General features: G+C 40.3%; 1 protein-coding gene across 2 annotated transcripts in view; it reads right to left on the reverse strand.

Annotated features, from left to right (window-relative positions):
* Nucleotides 1-22838, reverse strand: part of snap25a (synaptosome associated protein 25a) — a 41271-nt gene that overhangs the window by 4483 nt on the left and 13950 nt on the right. The window contains exons 2-5 of one of the 2 annotated variants that reach the window (XM_034899951.1): nucleotides 16981-17124; nucleotides 13482-13523; nucleotides 9954-10002; nucleotides 5152-5269 (exon numbers count right to left, since the gene is read on the reverse strand). In XM_034899951.1, the coding sequence (XP_034755842.1) occupies nucleotides 5152-5269; nucleotides 9954-10002; nucleotides 13482-13523; nucleotides 16981-17052 (281 nt within the window). In that variant the 5' untranslated portion in view covers nucleotides 17053-17124. Of the gene's footprint in view, nucleotides 1-5151; nucleotides 5270-5497; nucleotides 5616-9953; nucleotides 10003-13481; nucleotides 13524-16980; nucleotides 17125-22838 lie in introns of both variants that reach the window. The other variant, XM_034899952.1, reaches the window with a different exon arrangement.

Raw genomic sequence — 22838 nt, forward strand, 5'->3', positions numbered from 1 at the left:
AGGGCCCTCATGTGAAGAGGGCCCCAAAAAGATGCTAGAATGAATAGCTGTGGAATGTGTGGAGGGGCCCTTAGAAAATGCCTTCCTACAGGGCCCAGGATGTTGTGCTACGCCCCTGGTTGCTTCGGTTGTTGGACACGAACCAACCAGCCAACAGTTTGCGAGGCGGCGGTAGAGTACAAGAGATGCACGCCCAAAAGAAAAGAAGGAGAAACACACACACCTACTTTTAAACATTATGAAAGCCTTGGATATCAACAGGTTTAAGGATATGCACAAACATCGCAACGCCGTCAAGAAAGTAGTTAGAGGAACAGAAGAGGGAGGCTGTGGTCGCACGGTAGAACCAGTCTGCCCTTCTGCACGGCCACATGGAAAGGGGAATATTTGTGGAATATTCATTTTAATTAGCCAGTTTAGTCGGAATATTGTCTTTTTCTGAAAATAAGGACAAAGACCGGAATAATATTTGCATGTAAACGTAGTCAGTGTGTGACAATACCCTGTTCCTTTTGATTTCTTTCTTAAAAAGCATCCTACTGGCACTTCTGTGTTGTTGCCCCCCCCCCCCCCCCCCCCCCCCCCCCCCCCCCCCCCCCCCCCCCCCCCCCCCCCCGACTCCCACAGTTAAATGTCCCAGTGTGACAGAAAACAGAGAACAGACCAGCTTTCGGCAGACACACAACACAGAGTGTACAGGACTTTCATGGTTAGGAGGGACGACGAGTAATGCGAAGAACAAAACTGCCAAACGACAAAAGGAAACAAAACAAGAAACTGGAGGGAGTCAACAGAGAATAACACCATGGTTAACTAATCCTAGGCCTATTGTAACACCCCCACCCTCGCTTATTTCTTTATTTTATGTTTTTATTATTCCAGGTCCTGGGTTGGGTATTACGTAGCGGTGAGGCAGAGGAGTGAAGAGAGAGATAAGGATGACACTAACACCTCCCATTGTAATCTGCATCCGACAAATACAGCTATGCTAACACGATATGCAATCCCAGCTCGGCTGCATGGCTTTCACTCTGCGTGTCCTACAGTCCCATTCAGCCTCTGTTTTGGCACAAAAGAGTCAGGATAGAAGGGAAGGTAACAGATACAGGGTTCATTTGTTATTTCTTTACCGATGGATTTAACCCATTCGTATCTCCAGAATTTAAAGCATTAACACTTTTTTACTTCTCATATCCATACACATGTTTTCATCAGCCATTCAACACTACTCTGGCATGTCTTTGCTTGAATTGCAGCATGGGTTTCTCAGTTCTGTATAACCTTGGAGTGCTGTGTGGATGCACTCTCTGTATCAGCGATGGCGATGGCTCAGCCTCCTACACTGTTTTTAATAATAGAAATGGACTGAGGCAACGCTTGGCTTAGCTCCCTGTCCCCGCTGACACACACCAGTGTGCTAAATACACATGCTACCCTTGTCTGAGTCCGTTCTTTTTGTACTTATTTCTTCATTCCTTAAGATTGCACATACTCTCTTATTTGTTCTCCACTCCTCTCCCATCAATTTTTTTTCATTTCATATCCAGTTCCGTTTCCTTGTCTCATCATGGATATAATGCACTTTTCTAGCAGCTTTACTGTGATTGAACTGAAATGATATGATTAGATCATAGAAGGATTGTGGATCCAGTGCTAAAACTGAACTCCTGTGTGTGTGTGCAGTGGCCTGCAAGTTGAGCTATATCCACCAATCGAAGAGAAGCATGAAGACAGCCAGAATCTAAATGGCATTATGGTAAGTACCAGAAAAATAACACACACAAAAAATAACTCTGATAGGCAGTCAGCATGCTGAAGGGATTAGAAAAATATCCCATCATGTATGAATTAAATGTGAAAGAAATCCAAAAAACTGTGTTTATGTCTTTCTAGCATCCATTCATGGTTGCTTTCAGTCGGAGCTGCCTTCCCAGCAGGCTATCATGCCACTCTCTGATATGGCTGACCTACATGTGAGAGAGTTCCCCGCGGGAGAGAGAGCTTAGCAAACAGTAGTGTTGAACAGGATAAAGCCTGGATAAAGGCTTCTTCAGCACAGCGCTCTGCAGGAGAAGTGGCACTGCAGAGAAACTGCAGCAGAACCAAGACACAGGCACCACAAAACACATGCGCAGTGACACGATGTCTTCATTTCCACATCAAACATGACTCCATCCCTGGAAACATCTCACTGCGCATGTGTGCTAACCCAGTTTCCAGCTCTCTCCTGTTTTTCTCCTTTGCTTTTGAATGTGTCATGTCTTCCTGTGGTGTGTTATCTGCCTTTCTTCTACCAATGACAAATTTGTCCTGTTGCATTTCTTCTTTTCTATTCCTTTTTTAACCATTCTTTTATTTTCTAATTCAAGAATGACATAAATTAACATATATATTTCCCTGCTTTTTTGCTCTTAATTTGGATTCAGTTCAATCTACAAAATCACAATGTTTGGCTGCAATACTGAAAGTGACATACTAATTTTTTCAGTTGCAAATCACATAAAGTCTTGCTTGAGGCTACATCTCCACTGCTACATTCTCATTTTTAAGCGGCGGTTTGAGACAACAGGATCCCCGTAAACACAAGAGCTTTAACTCTGTAGCCAGACTAATCTTCGTTCATATTAACACGTCTGGCAACGCATATCACATGACCATTGGTATACAGTGGCCAAGTGCAGGCCGTTGTCAACAGGAAGCAGATTGATCTGTATTGAAAATACAGAAAACAACAATGGTGAAAAGTAGGACCAGCGGTTTATTTGCTTAGACCGACGATGAGGTGGAACTGTTACTGAAAGGTCTGTGTGCCTACATAACCAATAAGACTGACTGACAGGCGTCATTGTTTCCAAAGGTCTCAATTTTTGCCCATCCAGACTAGAACCAAGACCAGACTAGACCAAAACGGGGGCAAAGTGTGTCTGTGTTTTAGGGTCTTAGAAATGCCGGAGTAGTGTGGACGCGAGGCATAAATAAAGAAGTGGTAGTGTAGATACAGCCTGAATATTTTGTCAGAGGTTTTGGCAATGTTGCCGAATCCCTTTTTGGATATGTATCTGTTTAATTAGTTTTCTTCTCTTGTTTTTTCTTTCCAGAGATTTAGACACTTTTCAAAATAAGATAAATGAATCCATTCTATCTATCTGCTGTTTATCCCCAGTTTACCAGAAAAAAACACCAGGCTTTGCACTACTCTGCTAGATAAAACATTAACAGATCTGTAAATCATCACCATCAACATCATCAACATCACCTTCATTGTTGATATCACGATCTTAGCATCATCATGTGTAGCATTACTGTTATGAGTTGCATTGTCATGCATGCATGAGCATTCAAAAGGGTCATGCTCGTCAGTCATTCCAGTTGGCACTTGGTGGTTTAAAAAGGGTGCTGGGGGGTGGGGCTCAGAGGGAGAAAAGAAGTACTTGTAGCCTGCAAAGAGGTGAGGATCTACTGGATGTTAGAACGGTGCGGTGGTGGTACATGCAGATGAGGAGAAGTGTCAAACAGTCCTGGACCAGGCTGACCAAAGGCATTTTGGGACCAAGATCACTCGATTCCCAGCTGGAGTCAACACGTCAAAAATGATCTGAGTGCCAAGATGCTTTGGGAGCCCCAGCCCTGCTCTTTTAGATACATCTTATAGATTATTATTATTATTATTATTTTATGTTTAACAGTTGGGAAGGCCAACAGTTACAGTGATATCATTGTAGAAGTCCACTCTTCCCATCACGTTGCATTACCACTAGCGATGTCACAAGACACTTAAATTTGATTTGATACCCAATTTTAAATCCACTTTTTGAAACAAATCTCACATCGAAATAACTAAATAAACAGCTGAACAAATCTCTTCAGATAAATAAACTGTCTGGATAAAGATGTTTGAAGTCAAAAGTAGATCACGCCCTAGGCTGTTTATAAAAAATCTTGACTAGTTGTAATCTTTACACATTTCTATTCATTTTAAATTGATTCACTGCAATGCAATTGCATTGTTACATCCCTAATTATCACTAAAAGAAATTCCTCTTCAGAAGGAATCTGATCAACTAATGATAGTGAGACTTCTACAATGGCTACACCTGCATGTAGATGACTCCCGGTATACAGGTGTTTGGAGAAGTGGAAGCTTAGAGAATGGGTACTTGGAGAAGGGCTCTTGGTAGAAGGGTGTTAAGAGAGGCACTTATTGATGAACTATTGGCTTAGGCTGAGTGGAGAAAAGTTTAGGTGGAGGACTGGGCTTTTGAGCTTGGCTTTATAGGATGTGGGTGTCCCAAGGTCTATTTGCACATGTCTGGTTTGACTGTGCCCCCCCACCAGCAGCTAAGGAATAAGTGAGTTAGGGCATGGTGGTTACATGGCTCATGACAGTTTGTAATTTGGAGGTATCTGTGGCCATGGCCCAGACTGACTATGGGATGCTTGCCAGTCGTGGGGCTGTGAATTCTGGGATACTGTATGTCTGGGGGCCAATCCAGGGGAGACATAAGAAGAGCACAAGGCTGCTGCATGTGCCTGCAATTATCTACAATAATACACTATAAAGCTGACATTAGCTAGTTAGCCTAGCTTGCTAACTTTTACTTGGAAAGCGGAATACAAAGTGAAGCTTGCTAACTAGGCTATTTTGCACTTTCCAAGGGAGCTAGTAAGCCTAGCTTGCTAGCTTTCACTTTGCAAGCAATACATATTTAACAGAATGATGGGTCTTCACAATTGTCGAATGTTGTAAAGGGACAGGCGTCTTAAATCACTAATGGCACATGACCAATGCTATGTGGACTAACAGCGTGCCTTCCCTCAAATGGCTTGAAGCCAAGCCGCTGTTTCTGAAAAATACGTTCCAAAAAATGTTTTAGCCTCAAATTTCAGTTCGACTCCAAGTGTACTTTGTGTTGGCTGGGTGTGTGTGTGTGTGTGTGGGAGAAAGTGTTTGAAAGCACATGATGGCCTCCAGTGTCCACCTCGTATGGATGTCAAAGGGCCGGAGTCAGAGTTTATTTGGAGACGGAGCAGAGCGGACTATTGGCTGATGTCCATCGTGATGTCACTTCTACCTCGATTATATTTTTGATTTCTCAGATACTTTTTCTTTTTTTTCAATGGCAGGCAGGCAGGCAGGCAAGCAGCACCTACTTGTTACATGGACAGGAGCAAAGACCACAGAATTTCCCTAGATCGTTCAAATTCTTTTCTGCATCCTTCATGTCCTTATTGATTTGGTCCATTCCCTCCTCGATGCGCTCCAGTTGCTCTGATTAAACACAAGTCATTTATCCCCCACAGAACGAAGCACGAGAAGAGAGAGAGGGAGGGAGGAAGAAGAGAGGATGAGAGAGAGAGATAAAGAGAGGACAAAGGAGAGAAGACAACAACTTCAGACACTCACTGTGACAAAATAAAGTAAAGAAAAAAGAAAAGAGGAAAAACTGGACGCCACCACATATGTAGAGAACCTCTGGGGCACACTGTCAGTACCTACTTGTTACATGGACATATGAAAAGCCCACAGCATTTCCCTATCTCTTTTAAATTTTTCTCGGCTTCCTTCATGTCTTGGTTGATATGGTTCATGCCATCTTCAACACGATCGAGTTGCTCTGGTCAGGACAAAGGGATGACAGTAGTGGAATGAATTTCATTGACTGGTTGACAGCAATATGAGTTATGATGTGTGTATGTGCGTGTGTCATGGTGAGCGACTAACGCTGAACTACATTTCTATGATTTTGTGCGATAAAATACAGAATTTGAGGCCAGAAAAGTGTATAAAAAGCCAACAAACATCAAATAATGACAGTGAATACTATTTCTCAGTGTACTTGGCGAGTTTGGTTAAAATCTTTTCAAAATTGACGTTATATTTTGACATTTTGGGAAGTGTGCTCAGTCTAATTCTAGCCAAGTGTTATATGAGAAGATTGATACCACTCTTAGGTGTTAATCCTCTCATTTGACTTGGATTATGTGGACAATTAGGTGGATTAGGAGCACAAATGTACATATTTCCCAAAATGTCAGACCATTCCTTTAATTGTTCCATGTGACACATTAAGTGTTAAGAGATTCAGTCTTTGCAGTTTAAATCCTTGCAACAGTGTTTGGAGCAATTCTTTTTTAATTTCATCAGACCAATGCACATAAATCTCACTTGAGAGCTGTTTAATTTGGGGCCAGCATCATGCAACACAGGTCATTTATTGCATTTTCCTGCAAGAATGTTGAGCTAAAGCCACTTCTTTTTTTTTGGGCTGTCCAGATTTCCATCTAATCTGTGGCAAAATAATGTGCCTTTGTTAGCTAATATTGAAACAGTATAAATAAGTGTCATATTATATGTTCTTTGGTCAGACCAAGCCCTAACAGCCACCATACAAACAATTAAATAGTAAGCTATTGGAAGATGAATGGGTTGTGGATCATGATTGTGGGGAATATACCTATTTTTTCCAGGGCTTTCCATCCCCATTGTTGCATGATACTGCCACATTGGAATAACAAAAATGTACTGGCTTGTATATCTAAAAACTGCCTCTGTTGCTTTGCAGGTGAGAATTTCGAGTGATTTAGTTTTTGCGCTGGTGACTGTTCTACAGCACAAGCATTTTCCATCCCGAGTGTGATGAAAGGATATACGGTGCAAATAAAGTGTGAGAAGGTGAGGCACAGTTAAATATGGAGCTGATTCAAAAGGTAGTTAATTGACTTTTACAGATTTGTAAAATCCCTTGTTGGCATGCATTTATGTTAATCTATTCAACCAAGAAAGGATCCATGTTGAGTGTGTGTTAGAGTGTGGTGGGGTATAGGAGTTGAGCATGCAGTACTCATTAAAGATAACATTTTTAGGAAATTTATTTTTAGAAAATCTCTACACCCTTTTATTATTGTATCATGAATCAAGTGCCATAGAGCTGCAGGCACAAAGTCAATAATGCCGGCTCAGGTCAGGTCAGCTCAGGCTTCCAGCTTCCTGTGTTTTCACTCAGCTGTTGGAGGGTGATCCTGTGTGTGCAGATAATGTGGACCCTAGGAATGAGGGGATCAATGGATGGTCGGAGGAGGGCTCCGGCTTTCATCCCCCAGATTGAACTAACGTGTTGGTGCAATTACGTCTCTCTCTTACAGGATTGGTGAATTGGCTTACATGCCTTCCAGCCAATGGGAGGGCTGAAGTCCCATGTCTTCGCTAGAGCCAAGTGTACCACAAGGTAGCTTTTCATAGTTTTAACTGTGATGCACGCTTTAAACCAGTGCTGTAGTACTCGAGTCCAGTGCCGGACTCAAGATGTTTTTTTCTATTGTCTTGGACACGCTGGTATTTGCACTAAGACTTGGCTATTGCTCTCGCCAAATGCTCTTGCTGGTCTCGACCGAGTCCAACTAAATATGCCTTTTTTTCCTGAAGTAACTTCCTCCTTTAAAAGCCAATAATTAAGCGTGATTGTTCAGAATCCATCTAGAGCAGGGATTGACATTGGTCGCCTGGTCTATGCCTGACTGTGTCATAACCTCGGTGCAGTGGACACACATGGAGGCATCAATCATTTTCAGTTTTGGCCACAGACACATTTTTGGTGTGCACTTTGTACTATGGATTCTTCAGGATGAGTAATACGTTAATAAATGGTAACATGTCAGTTTTAAGGGACACCTGTAGTGTTTGTTACATTTTCCATTGGCAGCCCAGAATGTTCTCGTTACATTATAATAAAATAACTCAACATCTTATGTGAAGCTGCACTTCAGCTATGTGTGACTGAAGTGAAATTGCTCTACTTAAAGTAATTAATATGGCCTAATTTGACCCTACAGTGTTCCTCTGGACTTACTTTTTCATCATTACAAAGAATAATGCATAGGGATCATCTTAACAAAGAAGATATAATGTCTCTGCATCCCATTAATTATGAACACGTACAGTAAGGGGTCTTAAAGAAGATTCTTTTGGGCTCCACTGTCTCTCATTTGGACTTGGTCTTGACTTGGACTCCAACCTCATTGGACCCGGACTTGACTCTGTCTTGACAGACATGTCTTGGACTCGACAAAGGGGGTCTTGACCACAGCACTGCTTTAAACCATGTAATTTACTGTGGGTTGTTGGCTTGCTCATTAAAAACTGCATTTAACCAGGGATTGTACAAAGCTGTATATGGGTTGATAGAGAAGTGATTGAACATTTTGTCATTACCAGCTAAATCGATCGTTTTTCCAACCTCTTGTACATTTAAACCTCTGGACTGTCAGCAGGGTGGCAGGACCTGTTTAGCTGTTCTCACACGTTTGGGCATTTTGGCTTCCAGTGGTGTTTACAGGAAAAGACAGGTTGGCCAAACTCTAATTATTTAAAGAGTAACTTAATTTTGTTCAACCTGGAGCCTATTTTCTTATATTTATGTGTGTAAGTAACTGATGGGAAGAACAATCTTTAAAACCAGTTCAGAATTAAACATGAACGCTGCAGTCGCCAGTGACAAGACAAGCTATAATGTAGATTGTTGGGCAATTGCGCACCTTCAATTTACATCCACTAAAAGTGCTTGTTTTGCCACTGACAGACTCAGACTATTAAAATATTTTGTTTAACATGAAACAGCTCTGAAATTGCTATAGTCAAACCCACCAGAGTCCATTCAAAATCATTTAATCATCGTAAAATACACTTTGTTCAAAGTCTCTCGAAACTAAATAAAACTATCAAAAGAAGTCTTGATTCCAACAATCAGCACTCTGGTTTGGTTGAAATAATCCCTAAATTCACCCATTTACAAGTGAAAATATTCTGTCTCTCTACACGTTAAAAGTAGTGTTTATTTTCATGGATTCTGGTGAGATTGGCGACGGTGACTTCAGAGATGTTTTTAGTTATTCAAAAATGATCTTTTACAACAAAAAGGTCTATCTCTGTAGAGATTCCTTCCAAAATGTTGGCTGGGATTTAGAGTAATAATCCGAGCCAAATCTAATTTGCCCAATGGGATTACATTGCAGCCGGGTTCGCTCAGTACTGGACCAGTTAAAGATTATTTTTTATATCAGTCACTCAGGTTCATTCCACGTGAAACAAAAAACTGGAATTAACCTTTAATGAATGACCTTTGAGAAGAACCAATAGGGCGTGGCATATCTTCTGCCACTTATTTTCAATAAGGGTATTAACTCTTGTGGTATTATGTAAATGTCTGTCTAAATTCAATATGATGTTCCTAAGTCTGTTACACCTACATAACTGCATTTTAATATCCAACGAGTTTTTCTTTAGTAGTTCTGAAGAAGATTATAACACAAACAGATCTAAGAACAGCTCAGGAGACAATCTGCCATTGGCACCCAACTGGATACTGTACAATCTACACATCATGTTGATGTTGAGCTGGAGGGTTTTGGCACTGCAGTGGCATTAAGGATTCCTCTGTTAACGTTTTGGCACTTTCAACATTTCCTCTGCTGTCTTTCGCTGTTGCTGGCTAATGAAACTAAAGAAAGCTGCTGGCAAATCAAAAGCAATTAGGCAAACCAAGAAGAAAAGCGTTAGCCAAAGGAAAAAAAAAAAGGTAAAGGAAGCTGAAAGAAAGACAATTTCCCCAAAGTTAAACCATTAGCACCCTTGAGCAATCAATTAAACCATGCGTTAAATCAAAACCCAAATCAGAAAATATTACTTTAAAAAAATGAATTAGTTTGGAATTGCATATAAATGAAAACAAGCATATGAAACAATCAATCCATTCACAAGTGTTTTGATACCATAAATTTAACACCAACATTACTATTCATGAATAATAATGTCCCTTGTGGTGCTGCTACTATGTGAATGTAATCATAATCTATTACTTTTTACAACTACAGCTTAATTCTATGAGCTCTGTTGAATGTGAATAACTCAGTTATTAACACGTCTATGTTGTGACTGAACCCGCCATCTGAAGACTTACCTCCCTGCTCGTCCAACATGACCAAAGTCCTGATGCCGGCATCTTTGCTCTATTCCCCAAAGACAGCCAGGTAAAAAGGGAAGGAGGAGGACAGATACAATGAAACGGGAGTCAGTCATCAGGCTACAACAGCTTAGGGAATTAGTGGCTGCTGAAACACAGGAGCGGCCAAGAACAGTTTCCATGTTCCCCACATTTTCCTTTTGTGCATCTTTGAAAACTATTGATTTCCTCTGAGCGTTCTCAATATTTATTATTTTTTAACAGTGGATTCTTATACTGTTGTAAAACCCAATAACTAAAGACCTCTCAGCTAGCACAAAGCACCTCTCTTTAGCCAAAGCTAAAGCTTTATCTGCATGCCTTTAAACAAAGGTTTATTATGACACGATTAAGTGATGGGTTTGACAGTTTGGGAAACACACTTGCTGGGTTACTTGTAGAGTTAGATGAGAAGACCAAGAATCATTTTCCAGGTTAACTCCAGCCAAGAAAGCAAATGATTTCCCGTAACGTTTTAATCAAAGTAGAGGTAAAGAATTATAAAACTGCAACATGAGACCCACATGTTTTAAAGGTACATGTAATTTCTTACTTTTAAGTAATACACACAAAGATATAAGTCCACCATGTTTTGTGTGAAGCCCACCAGTGACCAATTTAACATCATGACACCCTGGGATAATTTTATTCATGGGCCCTTAAACAACAAATTAGAACATTTAGCTCCTCCCAATGTCAGCGTGTAGGCTGCTATTGATTAGAAGAGGCAATGAGGGCATTAAACATGGAAATAGATTAACACTAATAATGCTGATAGCAAATGAAGTGTTCCCTTTAAAATGGGAAATCTGCCATTTGATTTCCTGGTAGAGATAATTGAAGAACCACCTCTCCTGTCTGAGATTCAGCAGCAGTAGACCTTAAGACTGCGTATTAGAATTGCAACCTGTCAGGCTGTTCTCATGAACCATTTGTACATCTAGCTACGAAACATAATGCACTATAATTCATATGTATTCCCTTTATTTATTGCTGTATGCAATAACATGACTGCCACTGTGTAAGAGTGCTGTCTGCGTATGGAGCAGGTCTGGGTGGATGGTTGGTCCATATAATACAGTTTGATTTTGGAAGATGTTAGAACTTGTAAGTAAGACGGTTTTTCTTTTTGCCCAGATTTCAAATGTATGTTGGTGTTCTTTCATTCTTCCCATTTTCATTTGAAATTCTTCCCGACTGTGAGCCATCTGAACAGCTGAGCCTGCATGAGTGCAACAGTAAAGCTATTAGTCACTGATAGACTGGGTTGGCTGCAGGTTTGGAAGCTGTTAGAAAGGGTGTTAGGAGGCAGAGGATAGACGACGCTTGCTTATACGCATACTCATCCTCCCTCTCTGCTTCTTAGAAATGCAGCACCGCTGCACTAAGATGAGGCACCTGGTTCAGCCTGATAGGCAGAAATAAGATTATGGTGTGTCAGAGCACACACACACACTTGAATGCACAAACACACACAAGCACGGAATTACACTCATCCCCCCTGCCTCATCAGCAGTTTGGGAGGAAAGCCATATTGATGTCTGAGAGGCGAGCGGGACCAATAATGAAACTCTGGTGTATAAATTATTGTGTAATTCATCAAGCCTCAGTCCAAGAGAAATCCCAAAGTAGTCCAAATGTGTCCCGAGGGAATCTAGCATGGAATAATCAACCATGATCCCATGCAGGACTGGGGGGTGGTTCAATGTGGATTCCTCATTCAAATCAGGTGGATAGATTAATACATTTTGCCATACACAGAAGGTTGCAAATTTGCAAATATTTTGTGTACATCAAACTATGGATTAGAAACAAAAATTAGATTCTACGTGATAGATCATAGTTCCAGCTTAAAGATGTAGTTGCATCATAAAGGATTCTAACTAACTTAAGAGCAACCTCAGGGTGTTGATTGGAATAAAAGAAACAGACTAACTATTCATTCAGAAAATACTTTATCTTAATAAAATTGAGACTAGGAAGTAGGGTGATATATAGTAATACAGATGTTATAAATCCATGCTAATCTGTCTGTTGGTTTTACAATTATTTAAAAAGTGACGAGGCAATTTCATCTAAGTCTCAAATTAGTCTTTTTCATTTTCTGAAAAGTGGTTTAATCTGACAGTGACGACATACATTCATACATATATATATATATATATATATATATATATATATATATATATATATATAATTTACAGTATATATATATAGAGCTGACATAATGAATTGTTAATAACTTATTAACGGTGGGGCTGAGATTTAAAGCCCTTTCAGATGGTTCTCTCTACGAAACTACTTTTTTTCTGCATTGTACTGTCGATGTGAATTGAGTTCCCACCGGAGTATTAAAAAAAAGAAGTGCTTTTCCTTTGGGATTACTCGCGAGATAACTAGTTAATCACGGTTAAACTGTAAATTGATCGACAGCCCTAAGAGATGTACACCGTATACAGTGATATCCGCACATGAAGCCCTCTCCCGGCCGGCAGCAGACGCAGGGCGGGGCCGTGGGTGAGACATGTGGACGGAGGATCAATGTGACCTTGAGATCTGTTATTTCCCTATTGGCTCTATCTCTCTCTGCTGCGTCACTCGCAGCGTTTCTGTTCTTCTTTCTCCGTTTCTTTCACTCGCAGCATTATTTATTGGCATGGATGTTATATGGGAAAATAAGAAAAATGTACGGAGTCTGTGCTTGTGTGTGTGTGTGTGTATCCTCTGTGTCTCTGACATTAATTCATTTTTTATTTTACTCGGTTAACTCATGGTTCACTCAGACCTGCCTCACAAGACTAATGGATTCTAAAACTTAGAACAGAGAAATCCTGTATTTGTTAAAGCGAAATGTAGAAATCAATGAGGTTCTCAGACCCCAAAGTAGTTTGTCTACTTTGCCAATGTCAGACTGGGGTTAGACACAAAAAGGACTTGGCTATGTTTAGGCACCAACACCAATTAGTTAAATTTAGTAAAAGATTGTTTTGGGGTTAAAATCAGATGCTATTTCACTTCCAGTTACGCACGTGATGCACAACATCCGTTTGTTCTGTAAAGTTAGACAAAATATACTCGCTTTTTTTTACTTTTTTTTTTTTTAAATGGGACTTGAACTCCAGTCTTCTTGGTGAAAGTCCTGTGTTTGTTTGGCCCGTCCACCACCACCCCAACCTCCTCTACCTCCTCAGTTTTAAATTTAAATTTATTTCAATAAAATCCAGCCCAAAAGATACGCCCTCGGGGTGCTGCCTTTTCCCTTTTGAATGAATTTCCCTGAATGTGTTTCTTCTGCAATGTTTCTGATAGTACATACAGTATATCAGCCTGTCCTGCATATAGAAGAACTTGTTTCTGAGGAATGACAGACTTCTAGTGTCTACATATACATATATATATATATATATATAGAATTTTGATGTTGTATTGTAACATTTTATCTCAGATTTCAGTGATAAATGAATAGTGTTGTTGGGTTTTTCTTACCTCTTCCACCAGTTGAAGCATGCGACGGGTGCTCTCCAGGGACTGTGAGAAAAAGAAAGATACAGTTCATTTCCATGTGAGATGACACGATGGATTCCAAACTGCAGCAGCCATCACAAAAGGGAAGCATTACTGTTTAACATCAAGAGTGTAAAGCTTAGCATAAATAAATCGAGTCTTCCTGGGGTACCACAGCAATAAAATCACAATCCCTTTCCTACAGTAAGCGTGCTTATTGAATTCAACGCGAGCTTGCATCACAGCAAAGTGGAGTCAATTTGAACAATCAGCGGGACACAAAGAGGATCAATATGGGACGTTTATTGACATCAACTGGACATCAACTCAGGGACACACTGTCTGCTCTGGTTATTGAACATGCTCGAACTTGTGATGGGAATTTTGAGCCAAGCTGTAACAGTGACTGATTTGTGGAGTTTATTTTTATGCTGTCAATCAATTGAATGCTTTGGAGCTGCAAAGGTCAGATAAACAGCCGATGAGTCGCCAACTATTAAATTAAATGTCATCTATTTTAGTATGCAATTAATCAGAATGAGTAGATAACGTCCCTGATTCCATATTTTCTATTTTTTTCCCTCCTCAGTGACAGTGCACTGGATATCTGTGAGCTGTGGACAAAACAAGGCATTTAAATGTCATGGTGAGCTTTGTTGTGAGATTTTATGCAGCAAACAACAAATCGTTTAACTGAGAAACTAATCGACACGTTCATCGCCAACGAAAACAATGGTTGGTTGCAGCTTTGGAACATGCTTACAAGGATTTGGAGGTGCGATCTAAACTAAATTACTTACAAGCATTCTGAGATCCAGATCTAGATCTAGATCAGGGATTTTCTTCAGGTGACTGTAGCTATGTTTTCATCCACATGTTATTATCCGAGTTAAGGGATATTGAATGAAAAATGCCTTATGGAAACTCAAAAATTTGATGTAATTTCATGAATATTGACTCAAAGGAAATACGTTTGGTCTCATCGGATTTTATCGTGATGATATTTGGCTTTTGTGACAAACCCTGACGGAACCGTTATTTGCTGAATAAATAATGAATTGCGATTACGTTTTAGGTCATGCCATGGTTGCAACCCGCCACAAAATGAAGAAGAAGACGTTTCAGTTAGTTTAACAGGTTTCTATTGGCTTTCAAGCTGTTGGATGGAAACACACTTTCACCAGCTTTATTCACATTCCAGGAATAGGTCCTGGGATGTATGTGTGTTGATTTCTAAAATAGTGGGGATCAATAAAAAGTATAAATCTCTTTCCCTTTCTCCCGGACTCTATCATTAGCCTGTGTGTTGATAGTTGTGCAGCTGCATGTTCTAGTTCCCTCTCTAAGAAGCTTGCAGCTCGGCAGGGACGGCGCTCTTTGATATCTCGTCCTCGTTCCGGTGACACAGCTTGGCCTCGCTGTGCTCGCTGCGAGGACAGCTGATCCCCGGAGCTAGAGCACGGGTTTGGCAAAGGACTCCAGCACTCTTTCTCTTCTTCCTTCTATTTCACTATTCCCTTCCTTCTCTTTTCATCTGAAGTCAAGCAACCAGCACACCCCTGCTCTGGCATATATTATTTGAGGGCAGCCATGTCCCCTATATCAGCTGTTATCCTCTCTTAGAGCTCATGTTAGTCCAACAGAGGCAAAAACTGTTAATCTGACGACTCCATTTTGTGCGTGCGCTATGTTCATGTGTGTGTGTGTGTGTGTGTGTTTAATATTCTGCTCAGCCTTGCCAGTGTGAGTCATATGTGAAGCTTGGGGGGGTGCATGGGCTTATCTGCTCCGGGACATGACTAAGACCTTCTCTCTGACTGATGTTTACACACACATACACACGCACACACACTGACGTGCATGCATGCACACATGCACGCACACACAAAAACAAAAAAACACACAAACACACACACGCACACTCAGAATCACAGCTAATGCACATTCCTTGACATGAACATGGACACATTCGCACAATTAGCTTTGCAAATTCACGCTTATTATTGCACACATTTGTGCCATGTGCATTCACACACACAAACACACACATGCAGTGTTAGTTATGTAAAATCGGATGATGCAGGACTCTCCTATTACCTAAACAGACACACACACACACAAACACACACATGCAAACAGCCACAGCCCGAGGCAGACAATATCATGGTGCTGTATGAATTCAAGGACTGACCTACATCTGTGAGTATTTTTGAATGTTTTGAGCTTAGGGTATAAAACATCCCACACGCAACTAAAGTGCAGTTAAAAGTCTTGCTTGGTTGAAATAGCTTTTGGATTAATTTATGTTTAAAATGGGAATGTTTTTGTTATGAACAGTCGCTATTGTAGGAATATTTACTCTATGCTGAATATTTATGCTCCAAATTCTTAGTACATGTTTGTCATGTTTTAACACTAGAACCACCAAACCCGACACTTGAGAGCGTCTGTATCCTTGAAATAATTAATTATTATTAAAATAACTAACGCATCATCAGACTCTATCGTTGTAGGAGCAAGGACAGGACACACATACGTTCTTATGCAGCAGAAGCAAAATAAAACTATATGATATATTCTCTTAGCCGTGTACAATGGGCTATTTTGCTATTTCTATTTTAAAAAATAGATACTCGGTTGATTCTGATGCAGTTTTGCATCATCAGCGTAAAACATAAAAGGCATGAAAGACATATTAAAAACGCATTCTAATCAATTTCAGCGTTTCTGTTTTGGCAAAGAAACTACATGGTAAAAATAGTTGCTGGGCAAATGATTACATTATCACATTTTGTGAAATGAAATAACAACAGTTGATCCCCTCAGCATTTATATGCGTCTCTCCATCTCCCCCACGTGTGTCTTTCAGTTCATTGGTCACATGACATTCCGTGTGATTGCACACATCCGCACAAACTTATAGAACTAATGCAATTTAGTGTTTGGTTCAAATAAGTCACTTAAATGACATTGTGGGCCTCTATACCTGCTTTTGTACATACCTTAAGTATTAGAAAATGCTTTTGAATGAATATGAGCGTGCAAATTAGCTTCTATATTCCAGTACAGTCTCATGCAAATGCATCAAACTTGTTGTTTGGCATTGTTAATCAGCGCTTCTCCTGGCGACTTAATAGGGGCATGTTTGAGAATAGCAACACCAAAAAAAACTCTATGGGGTTTTCTAAATGTCCTTCTATCATCATGACAATATATGAATGAGCAGAACAAGATTTAAGGATGAGTTAGGGCAGGAGGAAAAAAAAAATTCAAATTTTTGAATCAGAAAATTAAATGGCGTGGGCTACGGTGGTTCTAGTGTTAAGATCTGCCATTTCAAAGTCGCTCTCATGTACATGTATGCGTATGAATGTGCTCAAGTCCAGTCTCTGTTAGTAACTACGCATAAGTGCGCGTGTCATCATGTCTGTGCGCCATCACTACTGAAACCAGCATGATGCAGCAAGCGCTTTGTTCTCACCTCATCTGCCAGCTGGTCGGCACGTTGCTGCATGTCTGACAGCTCATTGCGCATGTCTGCGTCATCTGCCATGGCTGCTGGATGTGGGGGGTGGAGAAGGTCTCCAACAGGGAAGAGAAGATCCTAGTGAGGAATCGGGGAAGGCTGGAAAAGAGAGCAAACAGACGAAAAGGACGGATGAGGAATAATCACTCTCAGGGTGATCTAAATGAAACAGTAACTAATGGGACATTTGACCATTGAAATAGAAAGGAGCTAGCTTTTGGCATTTGTCTATATCTGTGTTGTGAAACAATCCGTTCTGAATTGTTTTGCGGTTTGAATCCTATCATCTACTGGCTTCCGCCCCTGTGAGTAAAGTCTGAAAGAAGTGACGAGATCTTGGAGAACAAAGCGACACAAAGAAGGGTTCAGTTCACAATGTTCTAAAGGTTTAATGAGACACACAGGCAGATACATATTTTCCAACAATGGCTGCATTCATTCAGATGACGTGTAGTAAGAGAGTCAGGGTGGTAGGGAGGATTCTCTCAAGGTCTCTTCACACAGTTAGGAAAACTATTTAGGATACAAATTGTGGGGATTGGGAAGGACTTTTTTCAACCTTCTCACAGAGTGGAATGGAACATTATCACAACAATCCGTACATCTGTTTCAGTGTCCTGGGTCCCAACTGGTAACGGCAGACCAAGAGCCTGGGTCTGCCCCAGGTTTCTCCCTAATAGGAAGTTTTTCCTCGCCACTAAATGCTTGCTCTGGGGGGAATAGATGGAATTTGTGGCTCTCTGTAAATGATGGAGTGTGGTCCGAACATATCAGTAAAGTGTCTTGAGAGAATTCTTGTTATGATTTGATACTGCAGACAGCTTCAATAATTTGGTTTGGTAGTGATGGAATTCAAATCCACCATGTCATACATTCATGGTTTCCTCTCTGTACCTCACTGAGCAATGGCTCCACTTGGAACTGTAAATGGAGGATTAGAAAGAGGAACAGAGACAGCGGGCAGACAATGTTTGCAGAAGAACTTCAGGCTCAGACGGGAAATTTAAAGGATTGGAGAAAAATATCTGCTAACTGCGTTATGACTTATTCCAGCCAAACTCAGATTAACTAATCCAACAACAATTCATCCTATTAATTCCCGTTTCTTTTCATTTAAAACATAAGCATCATTATCCAGCTCAGTCTTATGGCAGTTCGTGAAATGGATACTTTAATTAATCTATTGATTTGTGTACAGTTCACATTAATGTCGTTATTTTTGTGTGTTGATTATGAACTTTGAAGTAGTGTATTTCAATTGGAAGCCTATTTCGTGATCACAGAACGATGAAGGTAGCAGGTAGTATTGAAAAGCTGAAAATGCGTGCAGGGAGGTTGGTCGGGGGGGTGGATGGCTCAAACAGCACAGGACTTTCCCCCCAGAGACAGGGATTGTGTCCCTTGCAGTTCCTTTCCACGTCATTCTCTTCCTAACCACGATATGTCGAATCTTTTTGCAATATGTTTATTGAGCAAGTTGATATCATGATCATTGATCGACCCTCCTCCACAGCACTGTGGAGCAGGGTCAGGCTAGTCCACACAGCATTCTGGGATGGGAGAAAAACATGATCTGGTTTATTGGCATTTCTTTAAACCAATCAGAATCGTTTAGGGCGCGGCTAATAGGGAAGGAACTTCCTTTGGTGGAACATGTGTACGTTCAGAAGTAGTTTTAGTTGCGCAACAGAAGGGATAGGGACAAGGACATCTGGCGGAATTTCCCCCGGAGCGATCCCAGGATGGAACATCATCGATATAGACTACCATTGTGATGCTTATATAAAAAAAATGATATCTTTTGCAGCCGTAAAGCACCGCATACAACAATATGGTCCAACTGAAATTGGAGGAAATGGTGCTTCTATCTCCCCACGCTGTATAATGGAGGATTAGGAAGCTGAAGCAGCAGCGTTCGTTGGGGAGCCAATGGTAAGGGAGCAGGCGACCGGTGTTTGTGGAGGAACGCCAGTCTCAGACAGCGTTGACTGGGATTTTGGAGGATTAGCCACGAAGACACGTATACAGCCTGTTAGCCCTTTCCTCCCATCAGTAGGTCATCACAAACCAACCTCGGGCATCTCTAGATGTACGATTGCTGGGAGAGAACTCTAAAGATGATCATTAAATAACTTGTCATGTGTCAGATTTGTTTGAGATCATCAGTGGATATTGCGACATCCTTACCAACTGGCATCCAATTTATTTTAAATGCCTTAAGAATCAGATCTAATTCCTCTCCATAGCTTTCTGGCTAAATGGTAATCCTGCAGCAATAAGGACCTTGAATAATAATGAATCGTTGGCTGTTAGACTAAAGTAGTAATAGTTTAAAGCAACTGTATTCAATATTTTCATACTCGCAAAGGATCACTACTACATGACTGTGAGAGGTGTTACAAATCGTTGCAACTATTATCGACTTTATGAGGAGATAGTATGTAACTGATGTTTGTTTCTGCTGCCCCACGGGAGGCCAAAAATCAAATATTAAAGGTTAAACGTCCCATATTATGTTTCATTTAAAAAAAAAAAACACAGTGGTTAAATAAAAAGGAATCGAGGAACAGCACAGCTAAACAGACCATCCATCTATTTACATCCCTTAAAAGATCACGCTGTACTACTACATGCCATTTCATAAGACACACAGATTAGAGAAAATACTTCAGACTTACTTATTTGAATCAATGTCTATGAAGTAATTATGTATCATCATGAGATCACTCTTCCACTGTTCCTTGCATTACATAAACTAACTGAGACCAAAAGGGCCTGAACAGTAAAATGTATCTAACCAACCTCAGTGATTGCTACAAACAAATCTCAAAACTGTCTCTTAACACCAAAGCAAGACGTCAGGTAAAGACCAGTCTGGATCAACGGCAGTACGTTACCAGGGTAACCGCCTCACTTCCCCCCGATTTCCCGCCTGATGTCCGGCAAATCAACAACAATCGAGCTAGTAAGCTACACACTGAAAACGACGAGTCTTGACAAACTTTTGGATCGCTCAACAAGGCAGGCCTGCTTGGTTCTTTTGGTGAGTAATTGTAAAGATTTAGAGATTATGTTGTTATTATATTATGACAGTATTTACTTTCTAAATGGGACGTTTTGAGACCAATACCCAGGGATTGCTGTGGACGAAGTACACACTGCGATACACTAGTAAGAACATGTGATGATATGTGTATCCGTCTAATTTAAATAGATCACGTTACCGTATTGTGTGAACAGTTAAATTCATTTACTGTTGTATGTAGCTTTTTCTTTTTCTTTTTTCACCTATCCCGGACTGTGTGTGTGGACGAGCCAGACCTTCCTCCACAGCGCTGTGGAGGAAGGTCTGGCAATGCCAGACTAGGTAAAGACTAACCAAGCAGGGGCAGCAGATGTAAAGTAGCCTTTTGGCTAATTCTGGAACAATTTACATTTTATATGTATTATTAGTGTGCATTGTTCCTGTTAAATAAACCTGAAATATAGACTAAATAAATCAAGTAAGGAGTGAAAGTCTGTGTATCATCTTGGACAGACGTCTTCGCCCACTTGGACATGTCTCATCTCAGTCTGGTTGATATTCTGCCTTTGAGGGTCCTGCTGCCCCCTCTGTGCTTGCTTCACCCACTAGCGTGTCCAGAGACGTCCACAACAACATCTGCTGGCCCCGTACTGGCTGCACTCTAACAGAGGATATGAAGCCATTTTTTACTGCCACGGCAATATCACAGCACGTTACGGTCTGAATCGTTAAACCTCCCTGGGCGGTGTATAGATCAATCTGCATTCAACTCAGCAGATGGATTCAGTCATGTATACATCCTCAGATCAACAGCTGTGTCATAGTGATTAAGTCCTGCACCGTTTACAGCCTTCTTTTTATTATAGCATTTATTAATTTATGAGAATACAGTTAACACCAGTACTGGCACACTCAAATATCCTTCCACTATTTTGCAGACGAAATCTATATGTTGAATTGGAGACAGTTATATTTATGTAGTTTATTACATCTCTCTGATTTGATTCCTCTGATTTCTCTTCCTCTCTCCATTCCCCTTGCTGTCCGGCGCGGCCATGTTGGGTTACACAAACCTCCCCCCCGGACTGTGCAGTGCAGCGCTTAACGTTTGAACCGAGTGGGACTGAACAACACTCTTCAGAAAGACTCGCTGAAGAACGAGAGCGCATCATTGCCTGCCTGTCCAGTTACGTAACCAAATTCAGGAAATTAGGTTTCAACAGACCACACTGACCTTTTACTTTATGGCACAGTTACAAGCTTCACCTTTTGCATCTTGGCTGCCCACTGCCTGCTTCGGCTCTGGAACAACTTCATCATCAGGTTTCTCAAGAAGAGATACAAAAAAAAACACTGTTACGTAATAACATGCTTTTATGATCAAAGCATTGATCAGTGTGCACGTTTGGGGGACCGACTGTATCCCAGTTACAGTGGAGAAAGTAGGATAATACTCACCAGTGCATATAAGCTCAGCATAGACGCTCTATTTTTAATTAACAATGGAAACAATTAGCTGCTTTGAAGAACTCTTCAGATTTGTAAAAACATCGTTTTTTAATTAATCATTGAACAAAGGTGTAATGGTGTTGAAAGAATGGATCTTAAATGGCTTTTTGGTTATTTGTAATTACAATAGGTTTTATAGCATACTGACTTCTAAACAGGGACATTTCTCCTGAGTCTTGGGAATACATATTTGAGGCAAAATATTCTAAAATCAAGGTTAACTTACGAAGGCTTTTTGAGTTTCAACTGAAGAAGACTTTGAGAAATGGTCAAAAGCTCTGGAAAAAGCCAACTGAGTGAACCATGAGGAGTGACGTTTTGGCACTTTTGTCCAATACTGTCTTTGGTTTTACTGTCTACTGTTGCAGCTACTGTTTCTTGAATATAAATAAATGCACATAAAGCAAAAAACTAAAACAAATCCAAAATAAAGTATACAATTTTGAGTGGTCTGGTGAAACATTTTTAATTTTGTCAACTCCATATAACAGCAACTCAACCTATGGTTCCATAAATGTGTGTAGGTATGTATGTATGCATCTGTGTCTATGATATGTAATAAGTGAAGCATAAGATTTTGTATTTACTAAAGAATAAAAATAGAGAAAGGGGGTCGGACCTGATTAGTTGTTTATGAACTTCTTCTTACGCCTTTTTGAACATGGGACTTTTTTGTTTGAATAAGTACATGACCTTATTTATCTGTCATTTTAATTTATATATATATATATATATATATATGTATAAACATATGTGTGTGCATGAATGTATGTACAGTATATATATATTTTATTTTAATGTTTTATATGTTCCAATAAACTACCTCTACTAATATGAGTAACAATGTATGCATACACTAGGCCATATTTTAGCTGCTGTTGCCTAGAGCAACTGGGCGTTATAAAGCAGACAGCGAGCACTAGACAGATTAAAATGGGAGATACCATTACAAGGATCAATGTGAGGACCTTTGAGCTACCCAAGGCTGCCCGGCAACCATTAAACCCTACCTCTCAGAGCAGCACACTCATTTATCTGGAGAGATCTATATGATTCAGTGTTGGCCAGCCCACTTCAAAGACACTTATAATTTCTAACTAATCACCCAAAGACTGTTAGCAGTTTGAGTGATAAAGTGGAGGGAATGCACAACTGGCTTCACTTTTCAGTTTTTGGAAGCTCCTTCCCTTTTTTGTGAAAAAATTGCTTTACTTATGGAACTAAATTCACTAATTTGATCAGTAACAGCAATCCCTTTGTCTTGTAATCAGACTTCAGT

The sequence above is a fragment of the Etheostoma cragini genome, chromosome 18 (assembly GCF_013103735.1).
Source record: "Etheostoma cragini isolate CJK2018 chromosome 18, CSU_Ecrag_1.0, whole genome shotgun sequence".
In the NCBI taxonomy this organism is placed as follows: Eukaryota; Metazoa; Chordata; class Actinopteri; order Perciformes; family Percidae; genus Etheostoma; species Etheostoma cragini.